This window comes from Sphaeramia orbicularis, chromosome 7 (assembly GCF_902148855.1).
Source record: "Sphaeramia orbicularis chromosome 7, fSphaOr1.1, whole genome shotgun sequence".
Classification (NCBI taxonomy): domain Eukaryota; kingdom Metazoa; phylum Chordata; class Actinopteri; order Kurtiformes; family Apogonidae; genus Sphaeramia; species Sphaeramia orbicularis.
The window spans coordinates 22,905,794-22,930,314 of NC_043963.1; the positions used below are offsets into that span (position 1 = coordinate 22,905,794).

The 24,521-nt window shown below is 39.2% G+C and overlaps 1 protein-coding gene across 8 annotated transcripts in view; it reads left to right on the forward strand.

Annotated features, from left to right (window-relative positions):
• Positions 1 to 24,521, forward strand: part of hspg2 (heparan sulfate proteoglycan 2) — a 122,342-nt gene that overhangs the window by 47,447 nt on the left and 50,374 nt on the right. For 7 of the 8 annotated variants that reach the window (XM_030139143.1, XM_030139146.1, XM_030139147.1 and 4 more), the window contains 23 exons: positions 107 to 286; positions 378 to 496; positions 656 to 767; positions 1,044 to 1,157; positions 1,349 to 1,476; positions 1,628 to 1,714; positions 6,868 to 6,935; positions 7,075 to 7,139; positions 7,245 to 7,385; positions 7,801 to 7,992; positions 12,256 to 12,348; positions 12,436 to 12,528; positions 13,022 to 13,252; positions 15,090 to 15,203; positions 15,290 to 15,417; positions 15,863 to 15,949; positions 16,160 to 16,218; positions 16,325 to 16,489; positions 16,649 to 16,759; positions 17,248 to 17,348; positions 18,099 to 18,279; positions 22,057 to 22,116; positions 24,388 to 24,510. In XM_030139143.1, coding sequence (XP_029995003.1) covers positions 107 to 286; positions 378 to 496; positions 656 to 767; positions 1,044 to 1,157; positions 1,349 to 1,476; positions 1,628 to 1,714; positions 6,868 to 6,935; positions 7,075 to 7,139; positions 7,245 to 7,385; positions 7,801 to 7,992; positions 12,256 to 12,348; positions 12,436 to 12,528; positions 13,022 to 13,252; positions 15,090 to 15,203; positions 15,290 to 15,417; positions 15,863 to 15,949; positions 16,160 to 16,218; positions 16,325 to 16,489; positions 16,649 to 16,759; positions 17,248 to 17,348; positions 18,099 to 18,279; positions 22,057 to 22,116; positions 24,388 to 24,510 — 2,752 coding nt within the window. The remainder of the gene's footprint in view (positions 1 to 106; positions 287 to 377; positions 497 to 655; positions 768 to 1,043; positions 1,158 to 1,348; positions 1,477 to 1,627; positions 1,715 to 6,867; positions 6,936 to 7,074; positions 7,140 to 7,244; positions 7,386 to 7,800; positions 7,993 to 12,255; positions 12,349 to 12,435; positions 12,529 to 13,021; positions 13,253 to 15,089; positions 15,204 to 15,289; positions 15,418 to 15,862; positions 15,950 to 16,159; positions 16,219 to 16,324; positions 16,490 to 16,648; positions 16,760 to 17,247; positions 17,349 to 18,098; positions 18,280 to 22,056; positions 22,117 to 24,387; positions 24,511 to 24,521) is intronic. The other variant, XM_030139149.1, reaches the window with a different exon arrangement.

Sequence of the window (24,521 nt, forward strand, 5' to 3'; positions counted from 1 at the left end):
CTTGTCTTGTGACTTCCCCCACAGTATCGCAGGGGTGAAATACCTTTCCACCATTTGACCTCTCAGATGTTGAGACTAACTTCTCTTTTTACAATGTTGCTACCAGGTGACAGCTTATGGTGGAGAGCTTAGCTACACAGTGCGTTTTGAGCCACGGCAGCGTTCACTGGTGATTGATGGTCAGCCAGATGTGGTTCTCCAGGGTAATGGCATCTTTTTGGAGCACAACTCTCAGACCAAGCCCCTCCCACGTGTTTCTCAAACCATCACAGTGACCTTCAGAGAGGTGTGTTTTGGATGGATAATGTTGATATTTGTAGCGTAAATCTGAAACTGTTGATCGTTGAAGTTTAATGGTTTCTTTTTCTGGCCGACAGTCTTCATGGCGACGTGCTGACGGGCAGCCATGTACACGTGAGCACCTCCTGATGGCTTTGGCTGATGTTACTGTCTTCATGATCAGGGCCACCTATGCAGACAACATGGCTGAGAGCAGGTATAGCAGCAGTTTCCTCTGGAAAATAACATCTCACTCATATACAGCACCTCTGCATAAATCCAGGAGCATTGCAGATTTTGTTAAATAGAAGTAATCATGCATAAACTTCACTATGATATGTATAATAAGTGTTTCAATTTATTTCATGTCAAACAGTATCTCAGATATCAGAATGGACATTGCTGTTCCTCACTCCACTGGTAATGAGCGAGCTCTGGAGGTGGAGGAGTGTGCCTGCCCTCAGGGGTACAAAGGACCCTCTTGTCAGGTTTGCATTGCACTTAAAAATACAGATCCATACCCATTTACAAACTATCATCACATTGCCCAAGAAAATTAATATGGTTTAGTTGTTGTTGGAAGATAGTAAAGGCAGCAATACTCTAGAGCATGTTAGGAATAGCACTATAAGGGTGCCGTTTTATTTTCCATTACAGATTATGATGATAATTGCAGTGTGTCTAACTGCTGTAGTGGAATAAAGACACATTCCTCCCTGTTACCACTTGTTTTTCACCTAAGGTGTTTTTCCATGCCATTACAGGAGTGTATTGAAGGATATAGTCGAACCACTTCTGGTCTTTACCTGGGCACTTGTGAGAGGTGTGACTGTAACGGTCACGCTAGCAGCTGCAATCCTGAGACTGGCGCATGTCTGGTAGGTTTATACTGCTTTCCTTCTCACAACTTTACCAGCATCAGTTTGGGCTTTGATCTCCGCAGTGGAAGGCCCTAATGGTTTTTTGGCGAATCTCAACATGTGGAAACACACTGTCACTCAAAAGTATTTTATATTCAACTATTCCTTGGATCTCACCTCTTCATTTTTTTGTGTGTCCTGTCTGAAAGCAATGTCTCCATAACACTGCCGGGCCAAGGTGTGATCGTTGTCAGACTGGTTACTATGGAAACCCCGTTACGGGTGGTGCTCAGGCCTGCCAATCCTGCCCTTGTCCTGGAACTGCATCCAATAACCAGTAAGTTCTTGTCTAAAACTCAGTCTTATTTAGCTGGTATAGATTAATGTTGGCTGATAATGTCCAATACCGCTCTGCATTTGCAAAAACGCAGACAGCATGTTAGAGGATTATGGGAAATAAAACATTTTTCGACATTTCATTGACACAGATTTTCCTCGACCTGTTACCTGGACTCTGATGGTCAACCCACTTGTGACAACTGCCCTCCTGGATACACTGGCCGACGTTGTGAGAGGTGCGTCCCCCTATTTTCCCTCCTCCACCACATTTCTGTTTCTGTTTGGGTCGTCTGGATGATGCTCAATGTTTGGGGTATTGGGATGTGCCGGCAACACAGAGCAGTGGCTGGCATTAGCACTTGCGCCCACTGGTTTCATTCACAGGAAAGGGATATAAGCATGTCTGTTGTTTGCATCTGTCTTGTTTTTCCAAAGCAGCTACAGTTGATGGTGTCAGCTGACATCCCAGTCAGTACAATACATGTGAAGTTTTGTACGGCTTGATATTGTTTCCTTGGATTTGTTGGTTTGCACATGTACGGTTGTTTCTGTTGTTTCTGTAGAAGAGTAGTTTTGGCTCTTTGCTCTTATAGGACTATCAGTGGTACGGTGGTTTTCTATTGTTTGTGGAAAATGAAACTGCCAAGGAGAAATACGTCCTGAAGAAAGCTTTAGATTTGCTTTTGCTTTTCTTCTGTCCTTTGCTTAAAATCCAAAAAACATTTCTTTGCTTTTTGCTTCAGCTTTGTGCTTTGCTGGCAGCAATATTTTGAGGTGTTGGCTCACGTGATCTCTGTCTGTGCACAGAACAAATGTATCTTCCTGGTTTCTAAGACATAAATGTAGATGTGGCATTTATGAGGATACCTGTCTGGCTGTTGAATCTTTGCTGTTCTGTGGGCAAAGATGGTGAGGTGATGTGGGTGATAGACACAAATTTTGCAACATTCATTATTTGAACATCTTCTGGCTGCATCATACCTGATTTTACTGTTTTGACATTAAGAGAAGAGATGCCAGCTGCAGACAGTTGTGGGGATCCACTCCTGGACAAGCAGCTAGAGGGTTTCCTACCTGTTGGATGTGGAGCTGAAGCAGTATTCAATTTTAGCTGGGAGAAAGAAGTAGTACCATTTGGCAGCGGGGATGATGATGAAGACGATGAGGAGTCTGTAACGACTATTCGGACAACTGTCATTCCAACCAGGACGTTACTGTCTACCACTGCTCACCGCCAGACCACTCATTACCCCGCAACAACAAGAACCAGTAATGTTAGATTCACTCCCAACAAATCAGCACCCCGACTCCCACCCCGCTTCACGGCAAGCCCAGAGATCAGACACTCCAGCTTCCAGCACCTCCTCCGTATTCACCTCAACACCTTTAACCAGCGCCTGAGCATGTTGGAAGGCAACACCCTCGATATGAAAGAGGGCATTCGTTCCATGGAAGCCCAGCAGAAGCATCTCAGCTCCCAGCTAAAAGAGCTCATCGCTATCCAGTCTTTAACGGAGAAAAACAAGAAGGTTAACGAGCTGGAGAAGAGCTACACAGACATGGAGGACCGTCTAAGTAGACTCGAAGGGAGGTTGGAGATTCTGATTGATGGCTTCACGGCTCTGGCCCAGGAGATGAACAAGATGAAACGTGCTAGACACATCTCACGTTCCCCCCAAGAACGAAGGGCTCTACCTTCAACCACCACAGCAGTCCTCCCACTCCCATTGTACCCAACACCAAAGCCTCCAGTCAACATCATACCTACAGAAATGCCATTCTCAAGACGAGCTACAGTGCCCAAAAGCATACCTACCCCAGGTCTACCTTCGAAGAATGCTACCATAACTTCTCAGAGAGGTAGAAAACAAAAATCAATAGCAACCACTAAGAAAACCACAACAATACAGACAGTTTCTAGATTGCGAAAAAATCAAGTCTCATCAAGGTCAAAAGTCACAAATACCACTTTAAGTAAACCTAAGAATACATCTAAATCTAAATCTCAAGTGACTGTGAAGCCTGAAACAAAGAGAACAGTCGGCAAGAAATCTGCTGTGACAGTTAAACACGTTTCACATCCAAGCCAAACAAGATCAAAGCAAGTCAAAAAAGACATAACAGTCACTAAATTTCAACTAGAACCTCCATCTCACACATCTCGACCCCCACAGCTGCAAAAACAGCCCAACCAAGACAATAAAAAGGATTCACCGCTACCCACAAAAAATAATGGACGTAACAAAGCTTTTAGATCAGACGCGCCAGATCCGAAGCAGACTCAGCAGAGTGGAAAGTCCTCAGAGGGTGATTCAGTGAAATCATCAAAGCCAAGCAAGGTTCATGAAAACAGAAACAAGACTGAAGGCAACTCATATAAATTAATATCTCCATCTCACTCAAGAAAGAGCTCTGGTACGGACTCAGTTACAACCACAAAACCAGCCAAAGCTACCACCACAAAGAAGAAGTCCACAACAACCTTAAAAGGAACATCAACTCCTGCTAAAACCAAGGCTACAACAGTAAAAAAGAAGCCTCAGATAACAGTAAAAGGAACATCTCCAGCAAAAACCAAAACTACCACTGAAAAGAAGAAGTCCAGTTCAGAGGTGAAAAGAAAATCATCCAATTCTGCTAAAAAGACCAAAAAGAAAGGGAAAACAAACCAGCATTCTGGTGTTTTGGACTTACTAAGGCTCTTAAAAGGAGATCACAAATCGTCAAAAGAGAAAAACGTTCATGAAGGTTCCCTTCATGTTATCCTGGGAAGGCTGGCCATTCCTATTAAAATTATCCCTGATAACTAAAAAATTATTTGTTGTTACTTCTTCTATTATTTATCACTAAGGTCTGATCTTTTTTTTTTTAATTTATGTCAGTTATTGTGACCACATTTATGAAAGCTGTATGAAGGTAGTAATTTTAACTTTTAGGAAGACTTTCTATATATTTAATGTCATTCCTATGCAGTGGTGATTGATATTTGCATTGTCCATTGTGATATTAATGGCTTAAAAGGTGTTCTATTATAGTCACAGTTGTTGCACGAAATTCTGCCATGAAGAGTTATCACAGCATTAGTACCTCTCATATACAGACAGGTTATAAATTAAAGGAAAAATAAGCTAAACGTGACTTAGTAAGATATTGGGTCCTAAGGGATGGAAAAAAGTCAAGCAAAATATGTAAAACCAGAATGTATTTCCTCATTTAGCATGTGGATACTGCAGTCATAGTATACGAGTAGTCAAAGTCATAGCATTTAATTAATTTCATTAGTTTTTATACTCACTGTGACCCTTTATGTCCTAAGAATGAGGACACTCCTGTAAGAGAATCTCCAATCAATATTTTCTTTAATTTGTTACTGGTCTGTATGTGATATTTTGTCCATTTTTGATATGGCTAAACTACCTCAACTTGTACAAGTATTACCCACAAACGTTGTTAGATTATCATCACATGGTCATCATGCCTTTTATCTGCAGCATTTACATGGATATATGTGTATGTATGTTAATGACAAGGAAAAACTTTGCATCTCTTTAGATTCATCTTATAATGTTTGCAAAATGTGATCCTAAATTATTGATTGTTCACAAAGCATATGCCCTCAATATTTTAGGAGATGGTCCCTAACATGTTCTGAATGTTGAAAGTGGCTAAAGATTTTTTAAACATCAAAAATGGAGATGCTAGGACAGTGGTGATCTAGCGTTCTCAGGATTAATGTGCTGTGGAAATGTAATGGCATCCAGCCAGTTTTATAATAATGGATCAGAGTGAAAAGTTGGACCTTTTAAAAGAAGCATGGGTAAAAGGCATAAGAACATTTTCTTGTTTTTGGAAGTCCATGTACAAAGTAACTAATGTGTAATGTTAGCGGAAAACTCTCATGGTGGCCACATGTGAATGGGATCATACTGTTGTAAGGGGGTAAGGATAAGGATTTCTCTCCTGTTGAGACTGATCGTTTGAATAAACAAACTGACCATCCTGCATCACCACTACTAAAGAGTTGGTCTGCTGCTGAACAAAACTGATATTATCAGCTGTTAATGATATCACAGGAATACATACAGTATAGGGCTGCATGATTTGGTGAAAAAAGGCAAAATTATTGCAGGCAATATTGTGATTGTAACTTGAGTTTAGTTGCTTATTATCAAGGAAAAAGCTCAGACCTGAAGAATGTTGGGACTTTTATTTTGTACATTTTACAAAATGCCCCTCTCTGCTCATTGTCACTAAATCCAAAACATCACCATACACAGAGGTTGTGCTCATTTTCTTCCATTTGTGCAATTAAATCATGTTAAATCATCCTAAAGGACCATTAAATTACACTTTTTTGTGCAACTCTGTGATTGTACAAACTGATACTGAAACAAAGCTTGAGATTTGATTTATTGTGCAGCCCTATTACAGTACAGTATGACCAGTTTTCACAACATCTCTGTATTTGATTTGGGTTTAATGAACTTTCAAGATGTTTATTGATATTATGTTATTTCTGTTAATGTATACATATATTATATTGTCATATTTTCTTTTCACAAATATTGTTTTTTCTATGTAACAAGAATTACGTCACTTGTCCTTAAACTTATAAAAATACTCTACTTGAAGGACTGTTCTATGCACCGTAGAAACTACTGTATTTATGGAAAGTTAGATTGAATACACATTCCCAAAGCAAGTTCAGAGCATGAAGTCCTCTCGCAGCACTGAGTTGACTGTTGACCTGCGGATCTGCCAGAGGACAGGTGAGGTAAGACTGCCAGCGGCTGTTTTCAGAACAGGTCAGCCTTTGCTTTGGTGGCAGAGCCAATGCTTGCTTGGGGTTAAAGGCAAGAAATTTTATTTTGCCCCTTTTTTTTCCTCAGCTTGCTCTTTGTCTTTGTCAGATATGCTCATTTCTGCTTTGTTTTCATCTCAGGACAGTATAATTTGAACATTTTTATATTGTCTTCTGTTCAGCAGTGTTTTCAGTTTCAGCTCATAGTAGAGATGGAATCAACATTTGAGACATGTTGAATGATTAGCAGTGCTTCATCCATCTCCTGTATCTCTTTTTTTTCACTTTGGGAAACCTTTGTAACTCTGTTCAGTGCAATGTGGGGTTATTTGGGGTCTTTGGGATTTTTTGGTTCGTTTGTGTGTATCAGTGCAAAGCGATGTTTGGATGTGTCTTGCCTGAATGACTCAGTCTTTTGTTCCTGACTGAGGTCCACGTTGGGTCAAAAAGTCACACTGAAGGACAAAATTTGTCAAATAGATCACCTCATGCAGACTCCCCAGCTTCCTGCCTCATTGTTCTTTGTGTTAAAGGATGTATCCTCTTTGAATGGAAATGTTTACTCAAAATATTATCTTTCTGTTTCAGATGTGCTCCAGGATACATTGGCAACCCACTGCTTGGACAGAGATGCACTCCTGACAATACAGTCAATGGTATGTTACACTTTAATCCAGGAGAGTCCTTCACAAAAGTCACGAAAATGAAATGTTAGCAAGCTGAAACCGACAAAATGATGTGTTTTTTTAAAAGTAGACGGGACATTTCTGAACTATGCTGCTGATTGTGTTACAGGCAACTGTTACAACTGTGACCAAAGTGGAAGTGAAGGCTGCTTCGGTGGTGTGTGCCGCTGCAAGGTGAAACACAAAGGCGTTTTTTGTTCAAGTTGTTATTTTTATCCCCTGTTTGCTGCTCCTAAAGCAGTCTAGACTGAGTTAAGTGACACTAACACTGCGTTTCAGATGAACGTCGAAGGCCCGTCATGCTCCAGCTGTAAATCAGGAACATTCAACCTCAGCCCGCAAAACAAAGATGGTTGCCTGTCCTGTTTCTGTATGGGCGTCACTCAACAGTGCTTCAGCTCCAACTACTACAGAGACCTGGTAAGGACGGACGGTGCAAAAGTTGCTCAATATTAAACAGTGTAGTTATATTTCAAGTATAGGTCAAGTAAAACAGATAGGACAGAAGAAAGGTAGATAAAACAGCAGAAAAGACTGGATTGGCAACTGAGAAAAGGTGTAAAGGTGTGGGTTCCAGCCCAGTAGAAGCATACCAGTCAGTGATACTGCCCAGTAATGGATTGATTTGTTCTGATGGAGGCACTTATTTACACCCACTTAGTTATAAACTGCACCAATGCCCTAATTCCATGAGAGTCAGGTCATCGATCACGTTCAGTTTATTTGTGCTTGTTCTGTTTGCTGCCTTTCTGATGTCTCACCTTCTTAGCTTCAGTGCTCATCCCTTTTGTCAAGTAATTATTGTAATTCTCAATTTTTATATGTTCTCCTATAGGTGTCATCAGTCTTTTCTCCAGGCAACTTCCAGGGATTCGCTCTGGTGAACCGTCAACGCACCAACCGCATTTCTACTGGCTTCACTGTGGAGGTTTCCACTGACGGCACTCAGCTGTCTTACAGCAACTTCGACTACCTGGGACAGGAGCCTCACTATTGGCAACTTCCTGGAATCTATCAGGGAGATAAGGTCAGTATCAGAGAGAACACTCAGTGAATAAATCAATACAAGTCAGCGAAACCGGTCCACGGATCCTGAGTGATAAGGATGAAAACAACTCCTGTGAAACCTGTAGACCATTCTCCAAGGCTATTCTATTTCTCTTTTGATTATGCTCTTTTTCTACACTTCAAACCTCAGCCAGTTTTTCTTTTCAAGCAATCTGCTTTTTTCAGTCAGTGTGCTGCTTCTTTGCCTCAAATTCTACATTTTGGTTATAGTTCATAGAGTAAAATCTTACATTAAAGGACCCTAGTGATCCTTCACATTATGTATTTCATCTCTGCTTTTGCCCTTTCACCTTCTTTAGAAAGATCCTTTCAATTCTCGTGCAAAACGAGCAGAGCAGGTACAGTAGAGTTTGTCAGTGGATGCCATGCTGTGACTAATGTAAAGTCCAGTCTTGTTTCCCATGCTTGGTTTGCCTTTGTGCAAAATATTGAATGGCATTCCTCATGTTTTCATGAAGCTCATATCCATACTGTGTTGTCAGAAGCATGGTATTTTTGCCGCAGTCTAAGCAACACCCACTAAATGTCTCTTTAGTCTGACCACTTACACCTCTGTGCAAATTGCACATGGGCATGAATGTGTAAATGGTTTGATCATTAATGGTCCATTTAAGAGCTTCATAACGTTTAACTTTGCTCAAATAACACTGCCATTGCCCTCCCAAATACCATGGGCTCAGCGATAAGGAAAGTGATCAAAGAGTTTGCTTTATCCACATCACTAGAGCGACACGTACTTGCCAGAGGAGCAGTTAAGGAAGGATGCTTCCATTTGGAACCTAATGGCCTCTGAACATAAAGACCGACAAAGATCCAAAAGAGCTAGTCAGGTATTTGGTATGCAGATGTAGTAAAGGTAACTCTCACGACTAAGAAGAATGCAGTGTTTCTGTTATTATAAGTTAACGCACTGATGGTTTGTTTGCATCTATGGAAAGACAATCCCCTCGTGTTCATAGATGTAGCAGCATGAAGATTTGCCACATGCATGTAATGGAAAAATAACGGCTTAATGAAAAGTTTTCTAAATGCAAGATTATTTTAAATATAACAAGTGAGTCTAATTTCCTCACCCCAGTCTAAACATCACAGACTTGGACTTAAAAGCATGATGGAGCATGTTCACCTTCTTAGAGCTATGTACTGTACACATACAGTCATGGAAAAAAAATTATTAGACCATCAAAAGTCATTAAAAACAATGTTTATGCAATCAAGTACTAACTCCTGTGTGTATCATGTGACTGAAACAGACAGAAAAGAAATCACGGAATACCTAAAACCACTGTTTTTGTTAGTACAATGCCATCGATATTGATGTAAGAACTGAAGTGATTGTGGTTATTATTAAGAAAACATGGAAAATGGACAGATATCAGCTCTAAATTTAAACTCTTATGAGCTATTTTTGTTGTTATCATTATATTTGTCCAAACAAATGTACCTTTAGTTGTACCAGGCATTAAAATGAACAAGAAATTGAAGAAAACAAAGGTGGTCTAATAATTTTTTCCGCAACTGTACACTGTGTCTGTACATTTCTAAACCATGCTCTATCAGCCTAATCATTCTCATGGTGAAGTATCCTCTTTATCTCCGGTACCCCGCTCTCCGCCTCCCTAGGGTGATGTCAGACAGCTGGACGTTGAGGTCTGGGAGCTCATGTCGAACTTCTCCCGCAGACGAGATGGTTCCCCTCCCTTCTTTCCATCCTCCTTTCCCTCCTCCGCTTCTAAATCTTCCTCTTTTTCATCATCTACCTCTCGGTTCCCAACCTCCTCTTCCTCCTCCTCCTCTTCGTCTCACTGGTCTGTACGTAACCTGAGTCCCCCCTCTCCTCCGTCTGGTGTCTCCTCTTCAGTTAGACCAACCAGACCCCAACCATACTCCCCAGGCCATGCCCCTCAACTGCAGGTACACTGTTAAAAATCGCAAAATAGGATGTATGAGCTTTTCTGTCTGTTATGCGGTGATATTGGTGACTTTTTGTCTCTTTCTTCGGGGATCTGGCTCTGATGCTGATCAGCAGAGCAAGAACGTATTGAGCAAGACCTCTGCTGGTGCTTCAGGGGGCAGCAGCAAGGTAGACAGTGGCATGACCGAGTGACTCCATGTTTTACCCCCCTACAAAAGTTAACAAGTGACTGTTATTGTGTACATAGCACTTAATATTTACATCAGGAATCACTACCATTTTGATGTAAATCCAGATATACTATGCTAATACAAGAGAAATAGGGATGTAGCGATTAGCGGTGTAATGATAAACTGCAGGAAAATTGCAGACGGTTAGTATTACCGTTTAAATTCTAATTATCATGATAACCGTGTTTGATTACCGCACTTTTAGGGGAGAAAATCCTATGTAAAGATCTGCTTTTATGTCAAATATTTGAGTATAGTTTTTATTTAATGCAATTTTAATTTTAAATACCTAATATTTAGAACAAATTTTCACTTTTAAAGTCTTTGAAAAGGTTTGTTAAGTATCTTTGTGTTATTTATGCAATAAATTATATACATTTTATATTTTTTTGTGTGTGTTCTTGGTCCTTTTATGTTTTTATAGTAGGTTAAAGTGAAAAAAATAATAGACAGATGATATAAATGAAGTTGTGCTGAAAAAAAACAAACATGGGTATAGTAAACATTTGTTTATATAGTATATAAAGGCAAAATCAAAAGTACGGAAAAATGGACAAAATAGGCTCAGACCACTAAGGGTTAATATTTGAATGTTTCTGCCAAGAGAAGGTACATTGTGCCACTTATTTTATTTGGTAATTTTTGTCGTTTTTTTTTTTTTTTTCAATACAACTTGGTTAAATTATTTCAGTTTGTGTATTAGTACTTTTTGAACATTTTGAGCACAATTTCAATAATACCGCGATAATAATTATAACCGTGATAATTTTGGTCACAATAACAGTGATATGAAATGCTCATATCGTTACATCCCTAATGAGAAATTAGTAAAAATGAAAAAAAAATTAATATTTCAAAACTTCACTGTAATATTTCCTATTGTTGAACAAATACCTCCCACTTAGTGCGGTCACATGGTGCACTGTAATCGTCCACTGTGTCTTACTGTGTACGTAACACTGGTTTTACAATAGCCTGTAATTACGCTGTTGTGTGGTTTAAAACTATCTCTTAGTGAGGCGCATCTTAAACTGTCATTTTCCCATTATTGACAGTGGAAGTTATTGTTTTAGTTGTCAGACAAAGCACAGCATGCTGTTATCAAGCTGCTGGCAGTAGGGGAGTACATACCTTAATAGCACTTCTACTTGGGCACCGGCACTTATAAGAGTTTAGTTGTATGTCACACATTTGTCTCGAGTGTGCGTCTCACTCCTCACCGCGCTCGCCTGCTCGTGCTTCTTCTCCTGCTGCTTGTGATTTACTGTAGCTGCCTCTTCTACTCTGTCTGTCTGTCTGTCTGTAGCTTCATCTTACGCCTCTCCTTCCTCCCTTGCCTCTCAGTACGCTCTGGTCTACAAAGGTTTCAGCTTGAACCAGGATGATCTGCTCTACTGGCAGCTCCCAGCGCAGTTCACAGGGGATAAGGTAACTGTGAGAATTTGGCAACGCATTCCTCGAGAACTCTGGTTAACCCCCTGGAGGTCACAGAAAATATGCCACCCTTATTATTATATACTTATGGGTCCTCCAGCCCTCCTCACTGCTCTCAGTCCCTCACCTGTTTATATTAGCTATGCCCTTTTATATCATCCTGTCCACTATTCCTTTCGACCCGCAACGCTCCTCAACTGAAGTAAAAACAGCAGGAAAGGGCTTGGTTCGTGTAATCATGTCAAGTGTGGACTGTTTTCGTGTAAAGGCCTTCTGGTGCATATTAGAATGAGATCAAACAGCCCGTAATTCTGTTTGAGTTTTATCTCACTGGCTCACATTTACTGCAGCGTCTTGAAATGCATTTGCGATACATGTTTTAAGCGAATCCGCACAATGTGAGTCGAGGTAAGATTGTGTTAACGCGGTAACCGTCACATTGAAGGAGTGTTTTTTTATCTTGTCCTGTCGTACACACAGGCTTGGATGATCTGTAAGTACACACACGTAAACCGTGTTGCTCTGCTGAGACATATGGCATTGATTTTTGCTCCATTTGATGTTCTTGTTTCATCATGGGAATTGCAGTTCTATTCGACTTGGCAGGAGATCTAAAGCAGCCCCTTTACTAACCTTGTTATAGGTGGGATCGTACGGTGGCACACTCAAATACACCATCTCCTATGTGGCCGGTCGGAGGGGAACATTACTGGATGATGCTAACGTCCAGATTATTGTGAGTATCTCTTTGTGGCCTTTTGACCTTTTCATCCATGGTTTCATGTGTTTCTCATTTACTCACCTGTTCATGTTGTTCCTGTAGGGTAATGACATCACGCTGGTAGCTCATCAGCCTTGGAAGAGGAGGCTACAGGGAACAAGGGAGACTCAGCAGTTTGAGATCGTCTTCAGAGAGGTTAGTCAACTGTATACAGACGCGGAAACAATTATTAGACCACCCCTTGTTTTCTTCAATTTCTTGTTCATTTTAATGCCTGGTACAACTAAAGCTACATTTGTTTGGACAAATTTAATGATAACAACAAAAATAGCTCATAAGAGTTGAATTTAAGAGCTGATATATAGACATTTTCCATGTTTCCTTGATAATAACCAAAATCACTTCAGTTCTTACATCAATAGCTATGGCATTGTACTGACAAAAACAGTGCTTTTAGGCATTCCATGTTTTCTTTTCTGTCTGTTTCAGTCACATGATACACACAGGAGTTAGTACTCAATTGCATAACCATTGTTTTTGATGACTTTTGATGGTCTAATAATTTTTTCCACGACTGTAGTAATAAGATATTCAGCAGATATGGTGTCATTAATTGAGGTGATCATTGTCACTTTAGTACCACTTTAGTGATATAGGTTACTGCATGTGATTATTTCCTACTTTATAGGAACACTGGAATCGTCCTGATGGTATGCCTGCCACCAGAGAACACCTGATGATGGTACTGGCTGACCTGGATGACATTCTGATCCGAGCATCCTACTCAACTGAGATGCGCTCCTCCAGTATCTCTGATATCAACATGGAGGTGGCAGTGCCCAACTACAGCGGCTTGGCACAGGCCCTTGAGGTGGAGCAGTGCCGCTGTCCACCTGGATACCAAGGACTCTCCTGCCAGGTAACTCCTCTTTCTCATTAGAGGCCAAGAAAGCAACATGAGTTGGAGTCAAACAAGCTCATGGATGAATAGAGCTTCTAAATACTACTTACTCTACAAACAGTGAAGGAATTGTATAATTAAGCCAAAACAAATGTCTGCCATTGGGTAATTAATCTAGTGATTTTCAAGGTTTTGTTTTTTTTTTAACTAATTTCTTAAACAACCATCAGTTTGATAGAGAGCATAAGATAAGATAGATAATACACTGAACAAAAATATAAACGCACCACTTTTGTTTTTGCTCCCATTTTTCATGAGCTGAACTCAAAGATCTAAAACTTTTTCTGTGTACACACAAGGCCTATTTCTCTCAAATATTGTTACAAATCTGTCTAAATTTGTGTTAGTGAACACTTCTTCTTTGCTGAGATAATCCATCCACCTCACAGGTGTGGCATATCAAGATGCTGATGAGACAGCATAATTTTTGCACAGGTGTGCCTTAGGTTGGCCACAATAAAAGGCCACTCTAAAATGTGCAGTTTTATCACACAGCACAATGCCACAGATGTCACAAGTTTTGAGGGAATATGAAATCGGCATGCTGACTTCAGGAATCTCCACCAGAGCTTTTGCCTGTGAATTGAATGTTCATTTCTCTACCATAAGCCATCTCCAAAGCTGTTTCAGAGAATTCATGAGGAAGACTGTGCGAGGAAAATGGTGGTCACACCAAATACTGACGGGTTTTCTGACGCCCCCCCGGACCTCCCAATACTGTAAAACTGCACATTTTAGAGTGGCCATTTATTGTGGCCAGCCTAAGGCACACCTGTGCAATAATCATGCTGTCTAATCAGCATCTTGATCTGCCACACCTGTGAGGTGGATGGATTATCTCAGCAAAGGACAAAGGAGAAGTGCTCACTAACACAGATTTAGACAAATTTATGAACAATATTTGAGAGAAATAGGCCTTTTGTGTACATAGAAAAAGCTTTAGATCTTTGAGTTCAGCTCATGAAAAATGGGAGCAAAAACAAAAGTGGTGCGTTTATATTTTTGTTCAGTGTATAAGATAAGACTTTATTTATCCAACTGTGGGGAAATTTCACAGTTAACAGCAGCGACATACAACAAGCAAGTGCAACTATAAAGAAAAAAATAAGAAATGTAGTATTTATATAAATATGTAGAAATAAAGAATTATAATAAATAATTAAATATTACTTACATCTTTACATCATTGTGGCTGCACATGTACATGGTATGATATGTGGGTGGGTGGGGGCTTACTGGGAAATGTTAGTGGAACGATTGGACTGTGTTTTAATGGAAAAAGGTCATATGGTCTGAGTCCAAGTTGACCCTGTTAAAAGAGTGACGGGAGCATCAGGATGAGAAGAGAGGCAGATGAAGTGATTACCCATCATGCCTAGTGTTTACAGTACAAGCCTGTGGGGGCAGTGTTATGATCTGGGGTTGCTTCATTTTGTCAGATCTAGGTTTGGTAACATTATCTGTCCAAAAAATGATGGAAATAAATGTGAAATTTAAAAAAAATGCATTGAAACAATGTCATCATCAAAACTAAAGGCAATCCAACAAAATATAAAAGTGTGGGCCTTTTTTTGCCAGGCTGCTTTAACAAAACTTTTATTTTCTGTTACGCTTCTCTTACTGTCCACTTTGTGTTGCTTGTATGTATTTTACTGTTTTGTGTGTTTTACATGTGAAGTTTTATTTGCAAATATTTGTGCTGCAATTAAAAGAATACTTGGACCTGGGCCTTCTTTGCTAAATAAGAGATAAATGACAATAACATGATAGTTTCTGTTTGTAATGTCTGTTTTAGGACTGTGCACCAGGATACACTCGCACCGGAGGAGGTTTATACCTGGGTCACTGTGAGCTCTGTGAATGCAACGGCCACTCTGACTCCTGCCACCCTGAAACTGGCATCTGCACGGTATGAAACAACCAGATCAGAGCTTGACTAATACTGTTATTGTGACTTTATTCTTGCACCCCTTGACAAGATGCTTCTCCTTTCAGAGCTGCCTGCATAACACTCAGGGTGAGCTGTGTGAACAATGCGCCCCCGGTTTCTTTGGCGACCCCACTGTTGGAACCCCAGAGGACTGCCAGCCCTGTGCCTGCCCTCACACTGACCCGGATAACCAGTAAGTACTGGCACAGATACCAAGACCTCACATTCCACCTCCATTTATAGCTCAAGGCAAGTCAGCGTCCAGCTCACTTGCTCTTGTTTACAGCAAATTTGACTTTTATAACCCTCAGTTATGCTCCGTTATTAATCTGTTTCCTGCCATCAAACATCAAATACAGTATATTCGCTCACAGTATGATAACTTATCAGATTTACTTACCTCTCTCCAACATATCAAGTGTTTGTTTAGTCTAAGATTTGATCCACAGTGCTCGTAAAGAAGTCTCTGATTTCTGGCCAACTAGGGTAATATACTAAAGAAAATAAGCATTCACTCACTTCATTCGCTTAACTGTAGTGTTTTATTTATGCACAAGTCATTCACAACTGGTTTTACAGCAAAACCACTGATATTAAACAATTTATCTTCTTGTTCATGTTTGTTTCTCATGTAAAAGGTTCTCTCCTACTTGTGAGAGTCTTGGAAATGGAGGTTACCAGTGCACTGCCTGTCAGCCCGGGTACACTGGCCAGTACTGTGAACGGTAAGAATCAGTGACCAAGCATGTTTTTTGTTTTGTTTTGTTTTGTTTTTTGTATTTTTTTTTTTTAGCTAATTAGGTATTTAGAATTGTCCTGTCACCGTCACAAATTTCCCCTTTATTTCTTGAGATACAAGAATCTCATCTTAAAGTTACATAAAACAGTGCTTTTCACTTTGCATTTATTTCTGTATCTTTCTTTGCGTTTATCAGATGCGCTCCTGGTTATGTTGGCAACCCTCAGGAGAGAGAGAAGTGTCGGCCATACGACGGTATCTCACTTCAACACGTCTCACTTTTAAGCTGGATTGCACTTTCTTTTAATGTAACTGATATAGTGTTCCTGATGAGTTTGTTTTGACTTTTTGCACTTTGCAGCTGCAGCCTCCTTGGTGGTGAAGGTTTATCCAGAGCGGGTCCTGGCCTCTCCCGGTGGATCTGTCACTCTGAGGTGTCAGGTGTCTGGCCCTCCGCCACACTACTTCTACTGGTCCAGAGAGGATGGACGGCCCATCTCCAGCACTGCTGACAGACAGAGAGGAGGTACTGCACACTCTGCATGAGCTGGAACCGTTGTAGAGTAAAGAAATTTCAAAATGTCACACAAATCATGATGCACTAAATGGATGCTGATGATACTTACACACACACACAGGAAGACAGTTTATGTGTGATTATAATATTGCCTATCTGTATGTGCAGGTGCAGAGTTGTACTTCCCCAAAGTCCAGCCGAGCGACGCCGGTGTCTACGTTTGTACCTGCAGAGACCAACGAAGCACCAACAGGAGCCGAGCAGAAATTGTTGTCACAAGTGTGTAAATTCTTTAAGAAAATAGGTTTTTCTACCTAAATGTCAGTTCTGCAAAAATCAAAATCTTATGAAGTGTATTTTTCTCATTTCTAGTCAAAATATCTCATCACACTTAAAATAAGACATAATCACCTAAAGAGTAACTTGTGAGATATAAGAACTTATTTTTAGACAATAGATCTTGAAAATCTTATTTCAAGAAATCTTACCAAGATCATTTTCACTTGTTCCATTGGCAGATTTTCTTGCTTAATTCAAGATTTTTTTTTGCTTAATTAGAGCAGAAAAATTTGCCTATGGAACAAGTGAAAATGATCTTGGTAAGATGAGAAAAATACACTTGGTAAGATTTTGATTTTTCCACTGACCACACCACAAAAATGTTATCCATGGTTCAACACATGGACTCATTTCGACACAGACTCTTGTGCATTCTTGGCATGGGGAGTAAAGATCATATTATAAACAAATCGTGTGCCTTCCAACAGGTGTCTCAAGTAAGCCCATTGAGGTGACAGTTGAGGAGCCCAAAGCCCAGACTGTGAGGGTTGGATCTACTGTCAGCTTCATCTGCACTGCAAAGAGCAAGGTAATGATTTTTATTTTTTTTTTTACTCTGCATTATATCATCTCAGGAGTCTGGAGATGTGATGCAGTGGTGTTGCTCTGTATATTTTTATATAGCTTTTAATTTTGTCATGTCATCTTTGAAAACAGAACTCATATGTAGTTATATATTGTATCATCTATGCCAGTGTCATCAAACATAAGGCCCACCAAAGGTTCCAATCTGACAGGAGGAATTAGCAAAGTATAAAAATTACACTGAAGATATTAACAGTCAAGGGTGTCATTCATTTTCATTCCAATCTCCAAAAATTTTAACAATATTATGTGTTTGTAGGTCCACTGTGATCTGTAATGCACATGTATAAATGATAAGTTGAGGCATAATATTGTTAAAATTGCACTTATTTTTCTTAAGAAATGTCGGGTTTTCAGGTTATTTCCAATTTTTACGAAAGGATAGTTTGTAAATGTAAATATTTTCATAATTTAATTGTAGTTTTTTGCACTGAAACAAAGAGAAAAATTTGGAGTTTTCATTATTCATAAGTTATTATGCTATTATTTTAGTGGTCTAGTCCATTTGAGATCATATTGGACTTTATGTGGCCCCTAATTAAAATGAGTTTGACCCCCCTGAGCTTTGCTTTGATGAAACAAATCACGAACCCACCAAGAAAATGAAATTATTTGAGCCTTTTTACCCAGTTTTGGCTGATCCAACATCATTCCACCTACATGTGTGTGCATCCATGCTCTCACCTCTCCACAGTCTCCAGCCTACACCCTGGTGTGGACCCGGAAAGGTAACGGGAAGCTTCCTAACCGGGCCATGGACTTCAACGGCATCCTGAGAATTCAGAACGTCCAGCCCGAGGATGCGGGCGTCTACGTGTGCACAGGTTCCAACATGTTTGCCATGGACGAGGGCAATGCCATCCTCTACGTGCCAGGTTCGTGATCCTCGGCACAGCATTCCATTACCCATCACCCTCTGCTACCCTACCAGCTCTGGCTCCCTGTAGTCCCATCCCCTCTAAACTCAATTTTCTCCCTCAGCTTGGAATGGTGCATGCCTCTCTGTTTGACTGCTTTTCCCATCATGCACTGTAAACACTAAACTATGGGTTAACAGCACAATAAGCTTGCATTTCTAACTCCAATGCTTTTGCCCTCTGCGCTCAGATACCAACATATAAGCCTTTTTTTGTTGTTTTTTTTTAGCGTCACGCTGCCAATCAGCCTTTTTACTCACTGTCTTGTTTGTCTCTAATTTGTGGATTTTTCAGTCCTTTGCCAAAAAAATACAGCTTGTGGGTTTTTAACGAAAAATAAAGCTTCAGTTTCCAAATAACATATGGGGTTAAGCGTACTGCAATTATAAATGTAACTAATGAGTTGTGACACATCAATGCTAGGCCACATGAACGCTCTTTTGGATGACCATCAGTGATTTGTGGGTAATGCTTTCCGCCAACACTCTACTGAAACTCCTGCAGTTTTTGGGGTTTTTTTTTATCTCCCTTCTGTTTTTTGTTTTTAATTGGACTGAATTAATTGGTGGTGGTGTGGTTGCTTCTTGATCGATAGAGTGGCTTCAGGTTTCTGCTGCTGTAAGTTTTACTAGCAGGTGTTGGATTCTGGTGTCTGCCTTGTTGTTTTGTTTTTTTTTTTAACTCTGGGCTCCTTGGGTCTCCTCCCTGCCTGAGCTGTAGTGTAAAATGATGATGAGGGTGTGGATGCCACTAAAGGTGCTTAGAGACTGTACCACTGACATTCAAGGAGGACTTCAATGTATCAGTGAGACATAAAGGGAAGTCCAATACCCTCTTTTTTTTTTTTTTTTTCCCGCTCCATCCAGTATTCCTTCCTGATGAGTTATTCTCCTGATCATCGTTGAGATCAAAGTGGTGCTATTAGACTCACATTTGTACAATCGCTTCATTCCATTTGCATTTTAACAAGAATCCAATGTCAGCAGCAGATGTTTCCTTGAGTTACTTAGATTTGGTTGCTATATTTAAGATCTATCTCGAAATACAGGAAAGTACTTTTTTTAAAAATTCTAATGTTTGTCAATAATCATTTAAAATTGTATATTATGGTTCTTTTTGCATTCTGTCTATGTTGTTGGCACATTTGCTTCTTTGATTTTGATTGACTGAAATATATTATCCTGAAATGTTTTGATAAAATCAAATACACCAGAAATGTTGGAATTTTATTTCCTTTTTTTTGTTTTTGGGACTTTTTTTAATGGAATTGGCTACGTGAATGCAATTACCTTGTATGATGTGTGTTTACATGTAGGCTGATGACAATAATGAAAAGATTTCAAGTATTTTTGAAAGGTATATTTATATTTTTATATAACATCTTTAATAACATCTTTCAGCCACAGGTCACATTTGAAACTATTTTATATCCCATTTCCTCTGCAATACTTTCTATGACTGTCCACCCTTATTTACCCTTGAGAAAACTTGCAAATATATTCAAAGGTGCTTCTGTAAAGAGTTTACTTTTGCTCTTTTTTTTTTTTTTTTCATATTTCTTTTACTCAACTGATGTAATGTACACGTCACGCTGTAATGTATTTATCTTAACTGTGAAATATTTTGTGGAAAAGAGAAATTTGATTAAAATTATGACACTAGATCAATGTGATTTTCTAATTCATGAATGAGATTTTTATTACGATGGGTTCAGGATAACCACAAGCTGTATGCCAGTATTTTAACACATATGCAAAAATGTTTAAAACAGCTTTTTGCTACTAACCTGCATGTGTCATGTTGCTACTCTGCAGACTTCCATCACTCAGTGTGCTGCTGTGCAGTTCATAGTCATGCTCTTATAGTGTATTTGTGTGTATGCTTTATATTTTTGCAAACGCAGTGTTTCATTGTTTGGATTTAACCTTTGGATTCACAGGTTAAGAAGCTGCTGTTGGTCTGTTTTCTTAGCTATTAGCATGAAATGAGACACACAGTAGGAACAGTTTAACAACATAAAATGCATTGTGTATCTCAGTTGCTCAAAATGTAACAGGTAAGTGTGAAAATGTTTTGCATGTAACTTAATTCAGAGGCATCTATCATATATTAAAAATACTAATGAAGTTGGAAAACGAATCATGAGCTGAATAATAAAATAGTGTTAAGGCGAGACACTACAGGTGAATAGGGTAACATTTTAAATTAGTAGATATCACCATGAAACTTCCTCAGTTGATTATAAGTATGAAAAAAATGTATTACAAGTTTTTGAAATGTATATGTTTAATTATGCAAATTGGGCATAATCTCATTAAATATACCATGCAATTTCGCATACATTTTCGGTAGATAGATCTGAACATATGATAAAACCAGGTGTAAAATTCTTTTTTCATTTTGTTCACACACAAGATGAAAAACAAAATATCGAGGGATTGCAGGATAACTTTTCATGACCTAGGACAGGGGTGTCAAACTCATTTTAGTTCAGGGGCCACATTCAGCTAAATTAGATCTGCAGTGGGCCGAACCAGTAAAATAATAACATGATATAGAAATAATGTCAACTCCAAACTTTTCTCTGTGTTTAAGAGCGAAAAAAAAGTAAATTTATACTATGAAAAGGTTTACATCTACAAACTATCCTTTCAAAAAATGTGAATAACATGAACAAACTGAAAAAATAAGTGTAATTTTAACAATATTCTGCCTCAGTTTATCATTTACACATGTACATTATAATATAAAAAAAACACACAAAACATTTAGTAACAGGCAGAATATTGTTAAAATTGTACTTACTTCTCTTAAGACATTCCAGGTTGTTCATATTTATATTTATTCAGGTTATTCACATTTTTGGTGAAATTATACTTTGTTTTAGTGTAAATACATGAAAATATTTACATTTACAAAGAGAAACATTTGGAGTTGCCATTATTTATATGTTATGATCATATTTTACTGGTCTCGCCCACTTTAGATTGAATGTGGAACCTGAACTAAAAGGATTGTTAATATCTTTGTGTAATTTTTGCAATTCACAAATTCATCCCACGGGCCAGATTGGACCCTTTGGGGGGCCGGATTTGGCCCCCGGGCCGCATGTTTGACACCTGTGACCTAGGAAATCAAAGTATACTGCCCATAGCCTTAAAAAAATCAATTTTCGCCATATTTTTTTAAATTATAATGTCACATAAATCAGGCCAGGAAGGATTTATTAACAAATCCCTCTGTAAATACCTTCAGAATACTGCTAAGTGTATAACTGGAAAGTTTGGTATTCATAGGTGCAACATAGGCTGAGATGTTTCTACCGGAGCAGGGCAAAAAAAACTCATTTTGAGAAAAGGCATTTAAAGATTTACATAGAAGAATTGAATGCATTTCTATAGGAAAAAAAATTGCTCAAAATCAGAATAAATGCTCAGGCCCTTAGTAATAATAATAATATAGAATATTTCAAGCTCATGAAAATTGATTATTTAAGGTGCCAGTTGAATTGTAGTTCTAATTGTAGCATGTTTGAAATGTGTGTGAAACTTTTGTGAATGGACGGTACTAAACTACGCCGCTTCACATTTGGAGGCGGGTCTAAGGGAGACGGTCACTCATTCAGCCCCAGTGGGAGGTGGGAAACTGCTGTTACCCTGGAGAACTCACCTGTCAGTTTACCTGTCCCCCTCCTCCTCCTCCTCTTTCCCTTCCTTCCTCCTTCCCCATCTCCAGAGGCCTCACAGACTCAGATGTTTTACACAGCCTATGAAATGTTTGAAGGACACAGAAAGCGTAAGTCCACATGGGCACGGTTTCCTCTCCAACTGCCGGGCTCCCTGGAGGAACCCACCTCTCCTTTTTCTGTATCATGCATGCACTCATCTTTCCGCAGCATGGATGTACTGGTGGACTGGTAGCGCCTATGTACAATCAACCAAGCAACAGCTGCAGAAACACTCAACATGCGCACACACTAATATATATATTTGAATATATCTAATGTAAAGTTAACAACGTCTGCTTACAGATTGTACATGAGCATTACTGGCTCCCATCTGGCTGTTTGGGTTCATTGGGGTCCATCACTGCAGGAAAAAGTGCATGGTCATTCTTATGGGAAACTCCTCATGAATGTAGAGTCCATTTTATAAATAGTCAGTGTTACATAATAACTAGGATTAACTTTAAGAACAGTAATCTATAATAAATTCATCATATGCTGGTGATATTTTTAGAGAGGGATGCTCTGAGAAAAAAGTGGAAAGACTAATCAATTATTACATAACATTTTGAAAATTATTTAGTCTAGTTGTTGCATTTTTAGTTCCTACAGATACTGTATTTTATATTATTTTTGTGACATTGTCTCCACATTCAAAGACAGGAGATATCCCTTCTTCTTTCCCTCCGCACTTTGTTCTTTCCTCTTTCCTCTTTTTCTTCAGGAAACTCGCTGTACTGGAAAATAGCTGTCATCTGGGCTTCAAACATCATACTGTGCTTAATACATCCCATGACATACTTGTTACATCATCGATGAATGTGGGTAGCCGACTGGTATTTAGTGCGAGAGGGTTAGTCTGGTTACAACATGTACTTAAATAGATGGCGTGTAACTGACTGACATAAGTGTCATGTTGGTAGAAAAAGTCGAATAATACTACAAAATGTCCTATTGATGGTAAATGTTACACCAATTCTAGGATGTTTTTCTTGTCGTTTTCTATTTTTAGTCTAAATCTGGATGCAGTTAGTGTATTCCAAGGTTATAATAGTTTTGGATATTTCATTATAGTTTAGTTTTATTTAGTTTTGACTTTTTTCTTCTCTAATTCAGTTAGTTTTAATTAGTTTTTAGAGCAGGTTTGCTAGTTTTTATTAGTTGTCGTTTTTTCTGAATGCTTAGTTTTAGTTTAGTTTTAGTATTAGTTTCCGTTTTTTTCATATATTTCATCTTCCATCCTATTCAAAGAAACATGTGAGGTTACACCGGACACTTTATGTGGGGGTCAGGTTAGGGCGGCTCTGACTGAGCACAGACACAAACATATGTACAGTACCATGGATAAATTCCCTATAGCAGGTTGGGGGGTGTTAATGTAGGTGGGGGTGCGATCCATACACAACGTCACTTATGTGAAAATGAAACTGAAACTTTCCATACTTTCACCGTTGGCCTCCCACCTTCTATACCTCTGTTATATCACTGACCTTAGATGAAATTTTCACATGTTCTATCCTATATCAACATTGACAAAGACGAAAACTAAGGGAATTTTATACATAATTTTTATACATTTTAGTTAGTTTTGTAAGCACACAATACAGTTTCAGTTATTATTTTTTTCTTTTAATTTGAGTTTTTATTTATTTTAGTTAACGAAAATGTTTTTTCAATTTTAGTTTTCGTCATTTCGTTAGTTTTCGTTAACCACAATAACCTTGGTGTATTCCGCTCATAATCATGACAAAAACATTATTATTTATCTCCCTTTAATGGGTCCTTGAGTTTATACTTCAGTCCATTTGGGTTTTGTTGGTATCACTGAGGTCAGAGAGTCATAGCTTGGCCCAAGCCACAACAATCCCAGAGGTTTTCCGCCTGCTTAGATAGCTTCAAACTCCTCCCTTCCTACTGAAAGAGGCCTTTCTTTTGCTCTGTCACCCTGGGATCATAAGGGATTGAGTATGAAGCTACCCGACAGCCAAGCTGGCGCAGACACCAATATGCCCAGAGGCCATGCCAAGGCCTGGCTGCCACATCTCATCTGTTTCGTCTACTCTGAGGGTCTAGACTGCCAAACACAGGGGGTGGGGGCATGAGCAGAGGTCATCACATTCTCTCAGTCTGATCACTTCATTGTATCAAACACATTCTCACAGCCTATTTCTATAATGCACATGCAGAGGTTTTAGACTTACGAGAAGTGAGTTGATGTTCCGTTCCACCGTCGTACCAGTAGATCGGTATTTTCACACAGATTTTTACACATTTTTTCCCACGTGCACTAATGGGAAATTGTCATTTTACAGCGCATTTGACTGATTTATGTCCTTCTATAGCGGCAGAAGGGGCTCAACCTGTGGCTACCGTCAGTCCCTCGGTGCTGAATGTCCAGCAGGGACAACGGGCCGAGTTCCGCTGCACTGTAACCGGAAACCCAACGCCTGCTGTTGAATGGATAGGTATGACCAGT